The sequence below is a fragment of the Lynx rufus genome, unplaced genomic scaffold (genome assembly GCF_022079265.1).
Source record: "Lynx rufus isolate CCGP_SWC_20201006 ecotype Redwood Valley unplaced genomic scaffold, mLynRuf1.p SCAF_32, whole genome shotgun sequence".
Taxonomy (NCBI): Eukaryota; Metazoa; Chordata; class Mammalia; order Carnivora; family Felidae; genus Lynx; species Lynx rufus.
The window spans coordinates 3,561,216-3,578,331 of NW_025814848.1; the positions used below are offsets into that span (position 1 = coordinate 3,561,216).

General features: G+C 52.4%; 1 protein-coding gene, 1 long non-coding RNA gene and 1 other non-coding gene across 6 annotated transcripts in view; 1 reads left to right on the forward strand and 2 right to left on the reverse strand.

Moving 5' to 3' along the window:
- Nucleotides 1-17,116, reverse strand: part of RPS6KA2 (ribosomal protein S6 kinase A2) — a 293,733-nt gene that overhangs the window by 256,457 nt on the left and 20,160 nt on the right. Inside the window, exon 1 of one of the 4 annotated variants that reach the window (XR_006964631.1) lies at nt 7,174-9,091. The exons of 1 other annotated variant lie outside the window; for it this stretch is intronic. Coding sequence is in view for 2 of the 3 variants with exons in the window: in XM_047093144.1 (XP_046949100.1) it covers nt 7,174-7,407 (234 nt within the window). In the remaining variant the exon portion in view is untranslated. Of the gene's footprint in view, nt 1-7,173; nt 9,092-14,488; nt 14,797-17,116 lie in introns of those variants that run through there. 2 more of the 4 variants (XM_047093149.1, XM_047093144.1) reach the window with 2 other exon arrangements.
- Nucleotides 2,035-4,837, reverse strand: LOC124521994 (uncharacterized). The gene is made up of 2 exons (XR_006964632.1): nt 3,361-4,837; nt 2,035-2,872 (listed from the first exon to the last, which is right to left on the reverse strand). It is a non-coding gene; the product is annotated as an uncharacterized LOC124521994 (long non-coding RNA).
- LOC124522010 (U6 spliceosomal RNA) lies at nt 9,858-9,963 on the forward strand. Its single transcript, XR_006964642.1, has one exon. It is a non-coding gene; the product is annotated as a U6 spliceosomal RNA (small nuclear RNA).

Sequence of the window (17,116 nt, forward strand, 5' to 3'; positions counted from 1 at the left end):
ACGTTTATAAACACAGACAAGCACTACTATTCGAAAGGAAAAGCTCTCTACCTGAAAAATGATGCTAAGATTTGTAACACAGGCATCAAAGACACAGGTTGAGCCGGACTAACTTTACAGGATGCTTCATTCCCTAAACATTTAACCTGACGGAGCATCACCACAGATCACTCTTCTTTCTGAAGCCTACCGAGGGGCAGATGAAATATAAACACGAGGTTTGCCTGCTATCAGAGGTAAGTGACTTTTTGAACGTGCTAAACAAGATTAGAAGTAAATCGCAGACAAGATTAGTCCTTCAAGACACAGCCAAAAGGGAAGGAAGGTCTCTTCCACAGGTGGTGCTGGGGACACTGGAGATCCACACGCAGAAGGGTGAAATTAGACCCCTATCTTACCCCATTATAATCAAATAACTTGAAATGGATTAGAGACATAAACGGAAGCAGTGAAACCGTAAAACTCCTAACAGAAAACAGGTGAAAGCTCCTTGACTTTGGTCTTGGCGACGATTTCTTGGCTAGGACACGGAAACCACAAGCAACAAAAGCACAAATTAGGAAGCGGGACGACATCACGCTCAAGTTTCCGCATAGCGGAAGAAGCAATCCACACAATGGAAAGGCAGCCGATGGAATCCTACACTATCCAAGTGTAAGGAACTCATACAACCCAACAACAACAAAAACTAAACAATCCAATTAACAAACGGGCAGAGGAACTGAATAGACATTCTTCCAAAGAAGGCATCCAGATGGCCACGAGGTACATGAAAAGATGCTCAACATCACTCATCACCAGGGAAATGCAAATCCAAACCACACTGAGATACCACCTCACACCTGTCAAAACAAGAGATCACAGGGGCGCCTGGGTAATTCAATTGGTTAAGCGTCTGACTTTGGCTCAGGTCACGATCTCGCGGTCTGTGAGTTCGAGCCCCGCGTCGGGCTCTGTGCTGACAGCTCGGAGCCCGGAGCCTGCTTCGGATTCTGTGTCTCCCTCTCCCTCTGCCCCTCCCCCTGCTTAGGCTCTGTCTCTCTCAAAAATGAATAAACATTAAAAAAAAATTTTTCAAAGACAAGAGATCACAAGTGTGGGTGAGGATGTGAAGAAAAGGAAACCCTCATGAACTGTTGGTGGGAATGTAAATTGGTGCATGAATAAGTTCTGGGGGTCAGACGTATAGCATAGTGATTATAGTTAATAATAGCGTATTATACACTTGAAAGATGCTAAGCGAGTAGATCTTAAGTGTTCTCACCACACACACAGAAAAATGGTAATTATGTAACGGGATAGAGGTGGCAGTTAATACCATGGTGGTGATCGTTGTGTCAAATCAGCACGCTGTATGCCTTAAACTTACATGATTATCGCGTGTCAACTACATCTCCACAAAGCTGAGGGGATAAAAAAGATCAGCGGTTCAAAGGTAAACATTTGGCACAGGAAATCAGCAACATAAACACCTATACTGATTGCACATCAAAAACTCTCAAGGATAGTGATGTGAAGAAACCAATGGGAACGTGATAGAATCAGGCCGAAAGATTGCATTTTTAAAGGAAGCGATCTCTACGTTAGTCTGTATGTTTTCCACCGGGGTTTTAGGGCATCTCAAGTGAAGTTCTCATTATTTTTAACAAGAGTAAAATCTGCCATGTCTGCATGGAAATCTCAGGATTGGAAGGGACACAGTGGCCATCTAGACAGTTTTTTTTTAATGTTTATTTATTTGAGAGAGAGAGACTCCCAAGCAGGCTCCACACTGTCGGCGCAGAGCCAGATGTGGGCCTTGAACCACGCACCAAGAAATCATGATTTGAGCTGAGATAAAGAGTTGGGCGCTTAACCGACTGAGCCACCCAAGCGCCCCTAGAGAGTTTTTAGGCATAAAGCCCCCTTATGATAGGCCTTCCCGAGTACTACTGGGCTACCTGTTGTTCAAAGACAGCACTAGAAGCGGGTGGCTCCAACCGTTGAGCTGAAACCCTGCTTGGAAACTGACACGCTTCCTTCCTTCCCTCCTTCCCCTTCTCCACGTCTATTCCTGCTTGATCCTCTGGACCCACACACGACACACTTAATCGTGTTTTGTGCCGGCACCTCAAACAATTCGGCACAGCAAAGCCTTCCAGTTTCCAAACCATGATTTTTTTTCTTTACAACGCCGGGGGCCAGGAACCCTCCTCACCACCATTCCGGTGGCTTCCCCGTGTGCTACAGTGTCCTTGAACCTTTATTGGTCTTGGCCATGGTCCACACTTTCCACTAAGATAGCTTCCAAGCAATACACGTTGGAGAATTGTGAGAAATCATTGAGGCAGGAAGCTAGCTCACAGAAATGAAGCCAGTGAGCAAACACACAAGGCATTTGGCCAGTTGTGAAGAGAAAACCCCTCGGGCATCCCGTTTTTGCCACGGCAGGTGGAAGAGGACCAGACTGATCCTACGACTCGCCCGGAACACGTTCTCATTTTGACTGAGAAAACTTGAGTTCTTCTGATTTCTTTTCATTAAAAGAATTTTAATTATCTTTGTTCTTTGAGTGACGGTTTTTAAAATTGTTACTCTCTCAAGCCTTTGATTCCTTTCCTGCAGCCAAGTATTGGCTGGGGACATGGGCGATGCGCCCTGGGTCATCTGGTCTTCAGTGGGAGCTCCGGGTCTCGGGAGAGCAGGCTTCCAAGGACTCGACAACCAGGAGACCGTCTGTACGACGAAAACCTACTGAATGACTGTTACTAGTGTCAGAGGCTGCAAGTCGGGGCTCCCACCGCCGTCTGCTGTGCAGGCTGGGACATGCAGTGGCAGGGCTGCTCCTGTGACAACTCTGGGTTCCAGGGTGGGTGGGGGAGGGACCCCACGGCTGTTTGTCAGGAAAAACGTCAGGAATTGTCAGAGCCTGGAAAAACAGCAGCTACAAAACTGAAAACAGGAGACCAGACATCGGCTTCCGAAGCCGAGTGTTAGGGGAGGGTCAGGAAGGGAGGGTCTGGCGGGCAGCTCCAGGCGCCATTCCCAAGCTTGGTCACTCATCCAAGTCTCTTGATGCCACAGGATGTGGGTACTGCTCGGGATCCTGAATGCAAGGGCTCCCAGGTTGTCTTAAAGAAACCCCCCAAGGGGGCGCCTGGGTGGCTCAGTTGGTTGAGTGTCTGGCTTTTGATTTCAGCTCAGGTCATGATCTCAGGGTCCTGGGATGGAGCCCCACATCGGGCTCTGCCCTGGGCATGGACCCTGCTTGGGATTCTCTCTCTCCCTCCGACCCCTTTCCCGCCTGTGTGAGCCCTCTCGCACGCACGCGTTCTCCCTCTCTCTCATGAAAAAAATAATAAAAAAATTTTTTTAACTTACCAAAAAAATGTTTAGAAACCCCCTATGGTCCAAACTGACTCCAACCAGAGGAAGCTGGAGACTGTGTGGATTTTACAGCAGGATCAACACCACGTGTTCCTTCCTCATTTCCAAAATTGCCTTGTCTGGGTTTACAGATTACAGTTCTTTCTTCTACACGACCAACGAAGCCAGAGCGGGAACGCAAGCCTGGAGATGAGGTCCATCGCAGACAAGTCTGTGGTGCGTGGTTGCCCCACGGTCTTGGAAACCGTCATTCTAGCGCACTGACCTTGGTATTTCTTAAACTTGAAGGGACCTACTCTCTCTGCAGCCCTCGTTAGCTTAGTTTGGTTTACCTGGTAGCTCTTACTTCGTGATCTGCCCTTTAATAAGCACATAGACAAAGACCTGAAGACTGCAAGAAAAATGAACAAAATCCGATGAAACGCGGATGCCCTTCGCGTGCCTGGTGTGCATGGTGCTCCTAACGGGTCCTCCTCTCCTCACTCTTGCAGGGCCTTCCCGCCGGCTGGCCCCGAGCGCAGTGTGCTATTTACTCGGCCGCTGTCCACCCAGGAGATGCGGAACCAAAGGCAGGGCCTAGAGGGACGCGCTTACTCTAACACCATGAGAGGGACAGCAAAGTCACCTGCCATTGTTTTCCATGTCATTTCTAATAAAATCTACAAAAAAAAAAAAAAAAAAAACTACAGAGAAGTTTTTTCTGGAGATTAAAAAAAAAAAGTTACTAGAACTTTCTAATCCCTCCTTCTCGATCGACTAGCCAGACAGGCTTCTCAGAATCAATGCAGTCCAGGGGGAATGCATCCCTGAGCGTATCCGGTTGGAGGAGAATCAGACCACCCAGCAGAGTGGAGAGAACGTTCGCGTCCTGAACCGCGCAGATGTTTTCCAAGCCAGCTTCCAGAGGAAGAAAACGCTTGTGTCCTCCGCCACCAAGGATGCCCAAGTCCTCACCCCATAATCTCAGAATGTCACCTTCTTTGGAAATAGGGTTCTTTGCAGATGATCAAGTTGGAATGAGGTCATCGGTGGGGGGACCTTCATCCAATGTGACTGGTGCCCCTGTGCAAAGGGGAGATGTGGACACAGACACACACGCACAGGGGGAACGCCATCAAAGATGGAAATCGGAGTGTTGGTGCCACGGGCCAAGGAACCCCGAGGGCAGCTAGCAAACCACGTGAGCCAGCAGGGAAGCCTGGAGCAGGTTCATGGCCTCTGAAGGGGCCACGCTGGGATTTCACCCACACCTGATCTTGGACCCCCCGCCCCCAGGACAGTGACAAATTAATGTCTGACACGTAAGCCACCATCGGGGGGACTCTATTACAGCAGTCCTAGCAAACTAATACAGACGTGAAATAATCATTTTTGAAACCTGACTTAAAAAGTTCCATCATCGGGGCGCCTGGGTGGCTCAGTCGGTTGAGTATGTGACTCTCCGTTTCAGCTCAGGTCAATATCTCAGGGTTTCATGAGTTCGAGCCCCACAGTGGGTTCTTTGCTGACAGCGTGCAACCTGCTTGGGATTCTCTCTCTCTCCCTCTCTCTCTGTCTCTTCCCTGCTCATGCTCCCTCTAAAAAAAATACCTAAATAGTTCTATCAGTCCACTTTCCTTTGCTCTCCACCCTGCTCCCCTTCCTCCCCTTCCCTGCCTGACTCTCCCATGCAGACCTTCCTACCCAATTCCAGAGACGGAGCACAAGGCTGTGGATTTAAGTCAGAGGCCAAGGGTCCACCAGCCAGTGGGCTGCTGCTGGCCAAGCCACTCTCCCACCCCTGGTGTTAGAGCAACCTTGAGTTGTCTGACTCCGGCTGAGGCTAAGCATCACCTCTGACCTGCTCTCGTGGATGGGCTCCCTGCCCCCACCTCCAGCCACACCACCCAGCACAGGTTGGCTCCCGGGTGGGGTGATGGCTGGGACGGGCCCCCTGCCTGCTGAGGGAAGGGGGATGGCCTCAGGGCAGGGGGAGATCCGGACGGGCACTGCGCATCCCACACAAACACACTATCTGTTTCTAAAATCTACTGGGAACCAATCAATCGATGGTGGTTTCTGGGCCCAGGAGACAGTTCTACTAAGAAGCCTTAGGACAGAAGGCCGGGAACCCCTGGTAAAGTTGAAAATGCCCTGTTACTCCGAGATTCCCATTCTAGGCACATGGGGAGGGAGAAGGGACGGGAGGAGCCACACGTTGGGTGTTGAAAACAAACAGGAAATAGTCCCAGGCTGGAACGCTGAGAGGCCCTGAAAAGGACTGAACCACAGACGTAGGAAAATCTAAGCGACAACGTGGGGTGAAACACACAACCTGCAGAATGACAGGCGTCGTGGTTTCAGTTTTTTCATTACATAAATTTTAAGCTACACAAAGCTATTCTGTATATTATTTTTTAATACACACGTACTCTTAACAAAAAGCACAAAAGTGGAGGGAAAGGCATTGTACCAAAGTCTTATTAGCCACGACTGTGGAGGCGGGAAAGGACTAGAAATACTAAAGTCAAAATACTTTTTTTTGCAGAATTTCATTTTTTTCTTTCTCTTTTGGTTTTACTACAAAAAAGAAAGACCAAAAAAAAAAAAAAAAAAGCCAAAATATTAACATATCAAACTAGACGCTAGGAACCTCACACCTTGTTGAATTTTTCCGAAATTCCTCTACAGTTTGATGACCTCCTCTAAAATATCCAAATGGGAAAAAACATCCTTAGGAGTAGTCCTCCCCATCGGGATACGGCAGCTCTCAGAAAGAGGAGTGCACTCCAAAGCGGTTCCGCGGGATCCAGCGTTCAGAGGCCACCAGCCACCCAGGAGAGAGCTGGTCAGTCACCGGGCCTCCTGGACCAAGCTCACCAGGGGCTGGCCCCCTGGCCGGACGGGACGGCCACGAAGCACCATGAGCCCTGGCTCAGGGAGCCAGGAATCATTTCACCTTGCCTTAGAAGCTGTCACAGCTTGAAAAGGAGCTGATGCCATTTGGCCATTGGCCATCAGGCCAATCCTGATGCCATTCAGCAAGCATCACCATTCTATGTTCCAGACCACTGAATATTCACCAGGAATTGAGAACAGTGCCCCCTTTGTGGGGACTGCTGTCCAGGGAAGCAGGTGGATCATGGGGACGCCTCCAAACTGTGTTCAGTGCAGAGGGGACAGGTACAATGGGAGGCCTCAGGAGCCTCTCCCAGAAGACACGATGCTAGACGTGAACCCTGAAGGCAGGGGCAGTGGTTGGCCAGAACAAAGCCTCGAGGAATCCCAGGTACACGTCCTTGGCTTGGCCCTCAGTTCAATCCTGTACCCTGGAGCGGTGGTAGGGAGTCAGCTGGCTCTCGTTTTAGATAAGTTCTGCTTCCCTGGGATCTTTCAGACACATAACCCTGAACTCAGTCACCTAACACGCCTCAAACGTTGTCCCGGACAAGTCAGCAGCATACGAAAGCCTGTTCTCTTCTCCCCAGAAAATGTACCCTAGACATTCCCCAAGTGTCACCTCTCTCTCTCTCTGGGGGTTCAGGACCCTCCTCCATGGGGCTTTCATGTGTCTGGGGGCAGGAGAGGGGTCAGCGAGCGCTCCTGGCCCAGCCAGACCGCCCTGTGTCAGTCTGGGCCTCGAGGATTCTACACCAAGTGATACTTGGCCGTGACGTTCTCAGCTTGTTGAAGGGAAAGTCTGCGGACATCTGCGGCATCAGGCTGCAGGGCAGAGGTAATTGTACTGTTCCTAACGTCTGATAACCCGCTTTACAGACCCCAGGGAGCGAGGTCTACCCAGTCAGTAACAAGAGCAGCTTGACTCACCTGGATCGCCGTACTGCTTGGAGACGGAAATGCCTGGAGTGTTCTCTTGCACTGACATCTAGGGAACTTAGGAGTAGACAAGGTGAGGACACACGCATTCCCAAAAGACGCAGGGGCCCCACGGTAGGAGCTGTGGGCACCAGCCCATGGCTGTTCTCGTCCTGCCCTCAGCCCCCGGGTCTGCTCGTACTGTAATTCTGACATCATCTTGCAGCGTGGATGTATGTCCTTCATATCATACCCTTGCCGCTTCGGAGAGGGGAGGTGGGCAGGCCTCAGAGGGGAGTCTGCGGCCAAAGGAAAGCTTCTGGGTTTCCTTGTGAGAGAGGACCGGAGCGAGTCCGTGGGCCAAGTGGGGGGCAGCGGCACTCAGGGGAGAGGGCGAAGTGCACAAGGTAAGGGTTCCGGGGATGCTGTCGGGGCAGGGGTGAAGCTGCCGCGCGAGAGGGGGTGTCGGCCCCAAACAGGGGGAGAGCCCCATCCTCGGAGGCTGCCGCGAGCAGGTGCAGGCTGTCGGGGCAGAGATCCACTCGTCAGAGGGAGACAGGAACCGAGGTGATCGCTCTTTCTCCAACGCGGGAGCCGAGGTCCTGTGTTCAGAAGTCCCCAGTGGCCTCAGTGTGTCGGGGTGACCGCCGCAGGCACGGGGGAGCGGTGCCCACAGCGGCCCACGCAGGACAGAGAGGGGCTACTGGTTCCCCACAGGCCTGGGCAGAACGCGACCCCTCTTGCCCTCTGGTTTTCTGCTTCCCGTTAGCAGGCGTGGACCTTCTGGAGTGTTTAGACCGGGAAGGATTACAAACACGAGGTTTTCTCCCTAAGCACCATCTGCTTGGGTGGAAAAGAGACACTCAGACTCTTGGAAAGAAACACGGGTCATGAGCGACGGCACTGACCCCTTACGCTTCAGGAGGGCGTAACCCCTCTGCTCACGCGCGGCGGCTCGCGGTCTCGTGTCCTCGGGAAGTTCCAGACATCGGTTCTTTCACGTGCCAAGGAAAATACTCAGCCATTATTCCGGAAGAGCACCAAGAGACCTCACGAGTTCACCCACAGGTACGGGGGCCAGACAGCAGCGCGAGAACAATATGCAGGTTTACTGTCCCCGCGATGCGGCACCTGTGACCACACACGCCAGGCTGCGGCACACCCGAGTCCGCGGATGCCGAGCCAGCCCTAAGCAGAGCCGTGTTTTATTTCTAAGGCAATTTCTCCTTCAGGGGCAGTTAAATATTTTATAAATTTGTCTCATGAAGGATTAGGCAAACTCACCTTTCCCATAACAGACTTCCCACGTGCAGAACGATAAAATACCACCGATGTGGAAAGTGCGCATCCCTTGTTACCGCAACCAGTAAAACATTATACAGACAGAGGGGAGTCTCAGCGTATGGATTACGGAGCTCTGCACCTATGTCCTTGTGCTATTTCAGATCCACTTTCCAAGTCGTGACTCACAGTAAGACAATCTCGGACTAAATTCCCAGCAAACCTGAAAGAGCGCTGAGAAGTCACTTATTCGCCGGGGAGACGCTTCGGCGGCAGAAGCGAAGCCGGAAATGATAGTTCTTCCCTCTCCAGCAGCCCGGCTTCCAGGGACGCGCCATAGGCGCACAGAGGAAATCCATTTATGGCAACGATTTGCAAAGCAAACTAACAATAGGACCAAAACGCTGTGAATGTCTACAGGTCAGAGAGTTGATGAAACGCCACTGTCGATGAGCTAAGGCTACATCTGAGCGCTCCGCAAAGCTCGGGGACAGAAGCAGAGACATGTCTGATTTACGCGCACACAATGCATCCGGCTGAACAATGTACTGATGGTTTTGTTAAAAACACGTCATGGGGTCTGTCAGCTAAGTGTCCGACGTCAGCTCAGGTCATGATCTCACGGTTTGCGAGTTTGAGCCCCCCCCGTCGGGCTCTGTGCAGACAGTGCGAAGCCTGCGTGGGATTTTCTCTCTTCCCCTCCCGCACTTGCGCCGTCTCTCTCAAAAACAAATAAACTTAAAAACAACAACAACGTGTTATGCAGGTTCCCAAACGGTAAAGTTCATGGTAAAACTCTCTCCAACTGTCAGACTCATCAACAGACACCGAACCCTCCACCTTCCAGCTGCTTATCTCTGAATGAACACCGAACACAGGCAAATAGTTTGGGAACTGAATCTACGTGTGTGATCTCATCTCTGTTCTTCCCTTGGAAAATGCTCGAGGCTCACGGACCAGAAGGCATTCGTGCTTCGCATCTTCCAAGGCAGAGCTGAGGTCCCTTGTCCCAAAACACATCCGGTCCACCGAGTCATTCTGTCCTGTTTCCTGAATGCTACTACGAAGCCCCTGTTGAGATTTTCTAGAGTCCCGTGAAATCGACCCGCGTGGTGAGAGCACATGGTACCTGTGAGCTGCTTGCACACCACCCCCGGGTGGCTTGCACGTTAGAATGTGGCGTCTGCCCCCCACTGGCCTCTGTGATGTTTTCCCTGTTCTTTTCCCCGAATTTCTTTCCATTTCTCCAGCAAAATGTATCCAAGATTTATCCGACATCAAGGTTGCCGGTGGTGGGGGAGGTCAAGACCACTCAGAAATTTCTCCTGGCCACAAAAAAATCCGCTCCAAGATCCACAAAACCCCAAAAGCTCTAAAATACCATCCACTGTTTATTCTGTCAAAACAGCAGCCTTGTTCTGCTTTGTCAGCACCTATACTAAAATTGGAACGATACAGAGGAGATTAGCATGGTCCCTGCACAAGGATGATGCGCAAGTCCGTGAAGCTTCCGTATTTTTTTTTTAATTTTTTTTTCAATGTTTATTTATTTTTGGGACAGAGAGAGACAGAGCATGAACGGGGGAGGGGCAGAGAGAGAGGGAGACACAGAATCGGAAACAGGCTCCAGGCTCTGAGCCATCAGCCCAGAGCCCGACGCGGGGCTCGAACTCACAGACCGCGAGATCGTGACCTGGCTGAAGTCGGACGCTTAACCGACTGCGCCACCCAGGCGCCCCAAGCTTCCGTATTTTTGACTCTTAAATCTGGAGAACAAACTGAGGGTTACGGGAGGGGTTGCGGGAGGGGGATGGGCTGAATGGGGGAAGGGCACTAAGGACCCTACTCCTGAAATCATTGTTGCACTATATGCTAACTAATTTGGATGTAAGTTTTAAAAAATAAAAAATAAGATACAATTAAGAAAACCAGCAGCCTTGTTTCTCCGAGGCTTACCGGGTTCACCCCCTACCGGCCCTCCGATCCCTGCACACCTTCTGTGGATGGTCAGCTTGGTTGGAAGCGGGAAGGGCTCACAGACTTGCATGTGTTCACACGGGAGAAAGGACGAATACCCATAAAGGTGTGACATTCCTTGCCACTTATGTGAAGGAAGGTTCTAGAAATCCCTAGAAGATACAAAATTTTCAGGTCATTTCCTCTCACTTGCTGAACAGTGTTCACACTGTGCTTCATCTACAAAGCTGGGCTGCCCTTGTATATAATTATGTAGAAACAAACAGACCTTCAAAGCTGTCAGCCTCTCATTACCTAATAAACCATGCTCGACCGTGACCCTTCACCCCCGTCCGCCACAGCCGGGGGTAATAACTGGTAGGTACCTGCAGTTTGCTCTTTACTCCGCAAAGTGCTTAATTACCCCCTTAGATTCCTCGGTGCGCGTCTCCAGATGCCTTGTGAGATGACTCAGACCTCAGACCTTATGATCAGCGTCCTGTAAGCAGTGAGGACCCTGTGTAGAAGCCGCATGCACCACCGGTATTCAAGAGAATTCCAGACTTCCTCTCTGCAAATTATCCATTGAAAAGCGGAGTGGGCTTTCTCACATAGAAAACGTTGACTCCTTTAAAGCTGCAGAGACAGACACTGAGTGAGGGGCTCGTCCCAGCCACACACGCTGACGCCAGGCTCGTCCCCTGCGTCGGGTCCCTGGTCTGGGCCCTGACGTAAAGGACTCACTCACAGTTGTGAGCTTGGAAGATGCTGTGTCTGGGCCTGGAAAGCTCCCCGCAGCGTCTCGGGGCAGAGAGGCTGTGCTCCTACGACTTTAAATCTTACCAGAAGCTCAGCATTGGTCCCCGACATCTGGAGAACGGGGCAAAGAATAGAGAAAAATCTGTCCTTACACCTCCTGAGGAAGGAAAAACAAGGTGCTAAAAAGGGATGTCCTTTCTTGGCACAGACTGGGAGGAGGGTCACATTTCTAAAATTAGGACTCCCCATTTCTTGCTTTTGCTCAGCTACTCCTGGGTCCCCGCCCCCACCCCCACATCTACACGGCAACCCCCCGTGCGGCAGGCAGCCCTTGAGGTGGCCCTCAGCGAACACTCCTCCGGACATCTGTCCCCTTGCGCCACCCCTCTCCGTGAGTGCGAGCTGGACCTGGTGTCTTGCTTCAAACCCACAGGATATGGCAACAATGATCGCGTGTCACTTCTGCAATGAGGTGACAAGAGACCGACTTCCGTCTCGCTAGCCATCTACGGCCTCCTCTGACAGAGCAAGCTGCTGTGCTGGGGACGCTTCGATGTCAAGGCACGGAGGGCGGGCTCCAGCTAACAGCGAGAAGGAACGGGGCCTGTGGTCTAACGGCCCGCGGCCAAGTGAAGCCGGAAGTAGGTCCTTCCCCAGCTGAGTCTTCAGAGAGCCCCGACAGGGCCAACACCTACACTGCGCCCGTGGGGACCCTGAAGCTTGGGATCCAGATTCCTGGCCCACAGAAGCTTCGAGAGAACAGGTGTGCCTCATTTTACGCCGCTCAGTTTCAGAAAAATGCGTTACACGGCAAAGGAAGCGAATACACCCACCTTTCATTATATTGTCCGAAGACCACCCGGCCCTGGAAATGTCCTGACCTACCACCCCCCGCCTAGAAGTGGCGATCCTTCCTCTGTACTTTCGCACAAGTGTGTCTGTCTCCTGCCACCCTGTACTTACCCTTTCCGCTCTACCGCTAAGTTTTCGGAGCCACTGGCCCTGGCTAGAGGATGAGCTACCCGAGGGCATCGATCACAACGCCCCTCTAGCCCCAGCGAGCTGATGCGCACCGTAAGAGCTGACTCGACTTAGAGATAAAAAGGCGTGCCTCTATTCTCGGAAAATTTAGGTCAGGGGAGGGAGGGGGGCAGGCATAGGGCAAATACAGTCACAAGAAATATAGTATATTCCTAATTGGGCGAACCCCCAAATTAACCTCAAATCTCCTTTGATATACAATAGTTGTTAATTTTGTCGTGAACAGAAATAACCTCATTTTTCTGATTATGAAAAAACCCACTATTTCTCACTAAAAAGAATTGAAAAATACAGAAAAATGTATGAAGTAGAATAAAAATAGTCTGTAAAGCCATCACTCATAGAGAGGTCACTTTTGACATTGTCTTTTATGTCCCAGAATTTTAGGCATACATAACACTTATTTTTAATCAATGCTTATTTATTTTTGAGAGAGACGGAGCATGAGCGGGGAGGGGGAGAGAGAGAGGGAGACACAGAATCCGAAGCGGGCTCCAGGCTCTGAGCTGTCAGCACAGAGCCCGACCCGGGGCTCGAACTCACGGACCGCGAGATCGTGATCTGAGCCGAAATCGGACGCTCAACTGACAGACCCCAAGGCGCCCGCCCCTTTAATTAAAATACAACTTTTGCCAACTCCCTGTCTCATACTTTACTGTTTGCATTTTATACGTGGACTTTTTTCCTTATCGATTAACGTTTGAATGTCTATTTTATTGTTGAATATTCCAATCCCGCATTAATGTATATTTAGGTTACTTCCAGTTTATGTTTAGTCGTCGCAAGAGTCTATGTATTATAAATAAAATGACAGAAAGAGAAGTTATAACTCGACAATCCTAAAAGCCACTGTTTTGGGAGGAAGTCCAGCCACATTTTAGAAACCCTTCCAGCAAATTCCCTAGCTCAACCCCGCAGGCACATACCTTGGATTACTTCCTGCTAGAAGACAGCAGGGCACAGAGCGAGGGAACCCTGGCTTTGGAGGAGGACTGAGGAGGGAGCAAGGAGAGGCCAGATGCCGAGGTCATTTAAGGGCAAAGTAGTGTGAACTCTAAGACAGCCCTTAGACACAAAGGGACCCCCCCCCCCCCCGCCCCGTGGTTAGAGACCAGCACCCGCAGCAAGTGCGAGGTCTTTCGTGGTGCTTTGGAGACAGGGGCTGCCTGACGACTTTCACTAATTAATTCCATCGTCCCTATAAGCCCTAGAAGTAGTTACCGGCACTGGTGCCATTTTACAGGTGAAGAATATGTGACTTCCTTGGGTTAAAAAAAAAATCAGGGGGCGCCTGGGTGGCTCAGTCGGTTAAGCGTCTGACTTCGGCTCACGTCATGATCTCACGGTCTGTGGGTTCGAGCCCCGCGTCGGGTTCTGTGCTGACAGCTTGGGGCCTGGAACCCACTTCGGATTCTGCGTCTCCCTCTCTCTCTGCTCCCAAGCCCCCCCCCCAACTCACACCCTGTCTCCCTCTCTCTCTCAAAAGTAAACATTAAAAAAAAAAAAACCTGCGTAATTGGATACAACGAGATCTGCTGCAAAGATACCAAACTTTCACACAGAACGCATGAGGTACCCACCCGTGGAGTTTCAAAAGGAACGTCCTGGTGGAGAACTGTTGGATTCCGGCAATGGAACCCACCACCAAGAAAATATCCAAAGGCATTAGAAGTTACCGTCTCCTTCCGGCCAGTGGTTCTCAGGAGACGTTTCCGAGCCTCACACAACAGGTGTGTGGAGCCCAGACACGTCGATGTGTATGTTTGCAGGACGAGTTTTGCAAAAACACACACAGGTTTGGAAATGTGAACAGACTCACACAAATACAGTGGAGACTGTAGAAAAAATGAAGAGCTATTTTTTAAGCAGAGAGGAGGAGAAAGCACCCTAACGTTAGAAATAAAATTTACAAGAGTTAGCAGATATTTATAAAACGCATGACAAGCTTAGCATCTGCAGTGAGTCATTCACATTGAACTTGTCTAAACTCACGTCTTCAACGATTTGAACGTTTCCTCTTTTCCTTGATATTTGGCATGGTGCCGTTCCATATTTAAACAGTTCTAAATCTGTAAGTCACTTCAAGCTACAACGCGAAAACTTGAAGCAGATCAACTTACAAGCAGGAACTGCGAGAAATCCACTAGGTTTAAGGATCCCCAAATGAACTACTTGAACACAACTGTTAGGTCACAGGTATAACCCCAGTTATTTGTGAAAAACCCCGGGTTCTGCCATTTGGACCAGACCGGGAAGCCATAGGCTCCGCGTGCTGAGGTTTCCCGCGTACCTGGGTCAGGTGACTGAAACAGCACGGCTCAGACACCGCAGATTCCATAAAGCACAGAGGGCGCTTGTGACAGAAACAACAGCCTCAGGTCAAGGGGCCCCACGGTCACGGGGGACGATCACACCCCAAGTTCAAGCTGGCGGCAGGTGACGGGGGCTTGAGGTTGGCAAAGGGAACCGCCGCTCGATTTCAACGCGACCTGAAGCCAATGTGCCGATGGTGCTGTGACACGGTGCACACGCGAGGGCTGTGTCCGAATGTTGGATGTTGAACGTCAGATCCTCTTTCGCACTTTTCTAAATTGAATTCTTTCCAACCGGAAACGGAAAACACGTAATTATAAGCTGCACTCGAGCGGGGAAGTTAGCCCCCAACTAGCACCACGGAATCCAACGAGGGTGATTAGAATCCTCAGCTTACTAACAACGTGCTGGTGACTGGTGAACTGCTCACACACGCCCCGAGTGTGCCCACAAGGATCAGGCGAACCCAACCCGCCCTGACCGACCCTGGGGTCTGCGGGTGCTCGCGGGGGAGGGCGCTGGCCAGCAGCACCTGATGGGGAAGTGTTGCCCCCTTCACCCCCCTTCCCGGCGCTCTGGCCCCTTCCTGCCGCGGCACTTATCACCGCCCCACACATACACGTTCTCGCCACTCACAGGGCTTATCTAACTGTGAGAAAATGTCAGCTCCGTGTGGAGGGGACTTTGTCACGATCACGTCGACTGCTGCACAAGCCCCAGGGGATGTCACACCGAGGGGCCGGACACACACGCGGGCCCCAACACGATGAGATAGTTCCAGAATGAAGCAGGAGTCAGTCAGCCCGAAAGCACGGGAATGAGGCCACACCATCCGCCCAGAAGACAGCCAGAGCGCTTCCCAAGGTGTTTATGCGGAGCTAAAGAACCAGTATGAAAAAAGCTCATGTATTTCCCCAAAAGCAGTTATAAAAAGGGAACGAGAAAGATCCATTCCCACTGCCACCGCTGTGTGTCTGCATGTTTCTCTAGCGACGCACTCCTGTGATGGGGCCGAGGGTTCACCCGGGAAGCCTCGTGGTTTGTGCTCTCCCTGCGAGGACACAGCCACGGCCACCAGGGAGGCGGCCCGTGCAAGCGAACTCCACGGGGCCTCATGCGAGGAGGACTCCGTGGCCGAGGGGGAGGCCGTGCTGCTGGACAGCTCCCTGGACAGACAACAGGCCCCGGGTGCCTGGCCGGCACAGCGAACACGCCTGCATCCCAGCGTATTCCGGACCCCGGCTGCTTGGCCACGTCACCCTTCTCCACGAGTGTGCAATGTAAACTAGGGCAGACGTGCGACTCCACACATAGCTGAACATCCGGGGGGCGGGGGGAGGGGCTGCGCTGCTGTAACAACTCAGCTGCTTACTCTGCAGGGAGCTCGTTAGCCTCCCCTGCCCCCCGGGGAGCCCTGAATACACCGGGACGCACACGGGAGTGCGCAGTTCTGTTCACCCGGCCAACGTGTGTGCCGCCCTCCGCACAATGCTGCGGGGGCTTCCCTTCCTTCTCCCCGCTACCTTTCCCACCCACGTGACCCAAGCGACAAGCCAGCCTACATCAGGCAGGACTTGGGCCCCCGGTCAGCGCACAGCCCCGCCTCCCTTCAGGGCCCAAGGAGAGTGGCAAAAGGGGAGGTTTGGCGAGACATTCGAGTGTGAGTATTTTCCTTCTTGCCCCAGCGGCTGGTGCCACCAGATGCAGAAGGCGTCGTCGCCCCCACCCTGAGTGTCGGCACCGGGACACAAAGACCTCGCGGCGGTCGCACACCCACGTGCCTGTTCGTCCCGGGGGCACCCGGACTTCCACACAGTGCTCCCGCGATCCTACGTCCAGGAAGCCGCTCTGCCCGCAAAACACTCGCCAAACGCGGTCCACCAACCTGCACTCTCCCGGTCAAGTCTCTGAGGACGCCCCACCCCGCAGATGCGGTGACTTCCTGAGGCCGGCAGCAGGGACCCTCACCCTCCACCAGGGAGGCCAGGGTCTCAGCGCACGGGCACCCCCTGGCCTGCCTCACCGCCGGCTGGTCGTGGGCCATGGTGGCCACCAATGTGGGCGCACGGAGGCTCGGCCACCGTAGCTAGAGCACAGCCACGGGCCTGGGAGAGGAGCGTGCAGACTGGGGGAGGGCCCTGGCGTAACTGGGATCCCGGGGGGCACTTTCCTTCTCCCAAAGCGCGGCCTCTATGGCGACAAGCCGGAGAATCAACAGTGCCGGGCCCTCCCCACTGTGGTCACGGGCAGAGGGCCCGAGGGCAGGCAGGCGCGTGCCAGGGGGACAACAGAACCCAGTGAGGAGAAGCAAAGCCCAGAGCGGCTCAGACACGGCTATGTGCCCTCGGGGTGAGGCCGCAACACCTGGGAGGCAGCTCTTTATTCATTCTGCGCGTCCCCACTGGCCGTGCTCTGTCCCCAAGTTTCAGAAGGATAAGGAAGCTGTCACCAGATTCAGCCGGTGACAGGAACCTGTACGGCAGCTCCAGCTGGAGACGTGGAGGCAGCTGCTCCTAAATCTCCGGCCGGGCGTGCCGGGAAGGGCACTGGTTCGCTGTCTTCCTCCTGAGAGCCCCTCCCCGGGTGTCAGCCAGGGCTGTGTAAC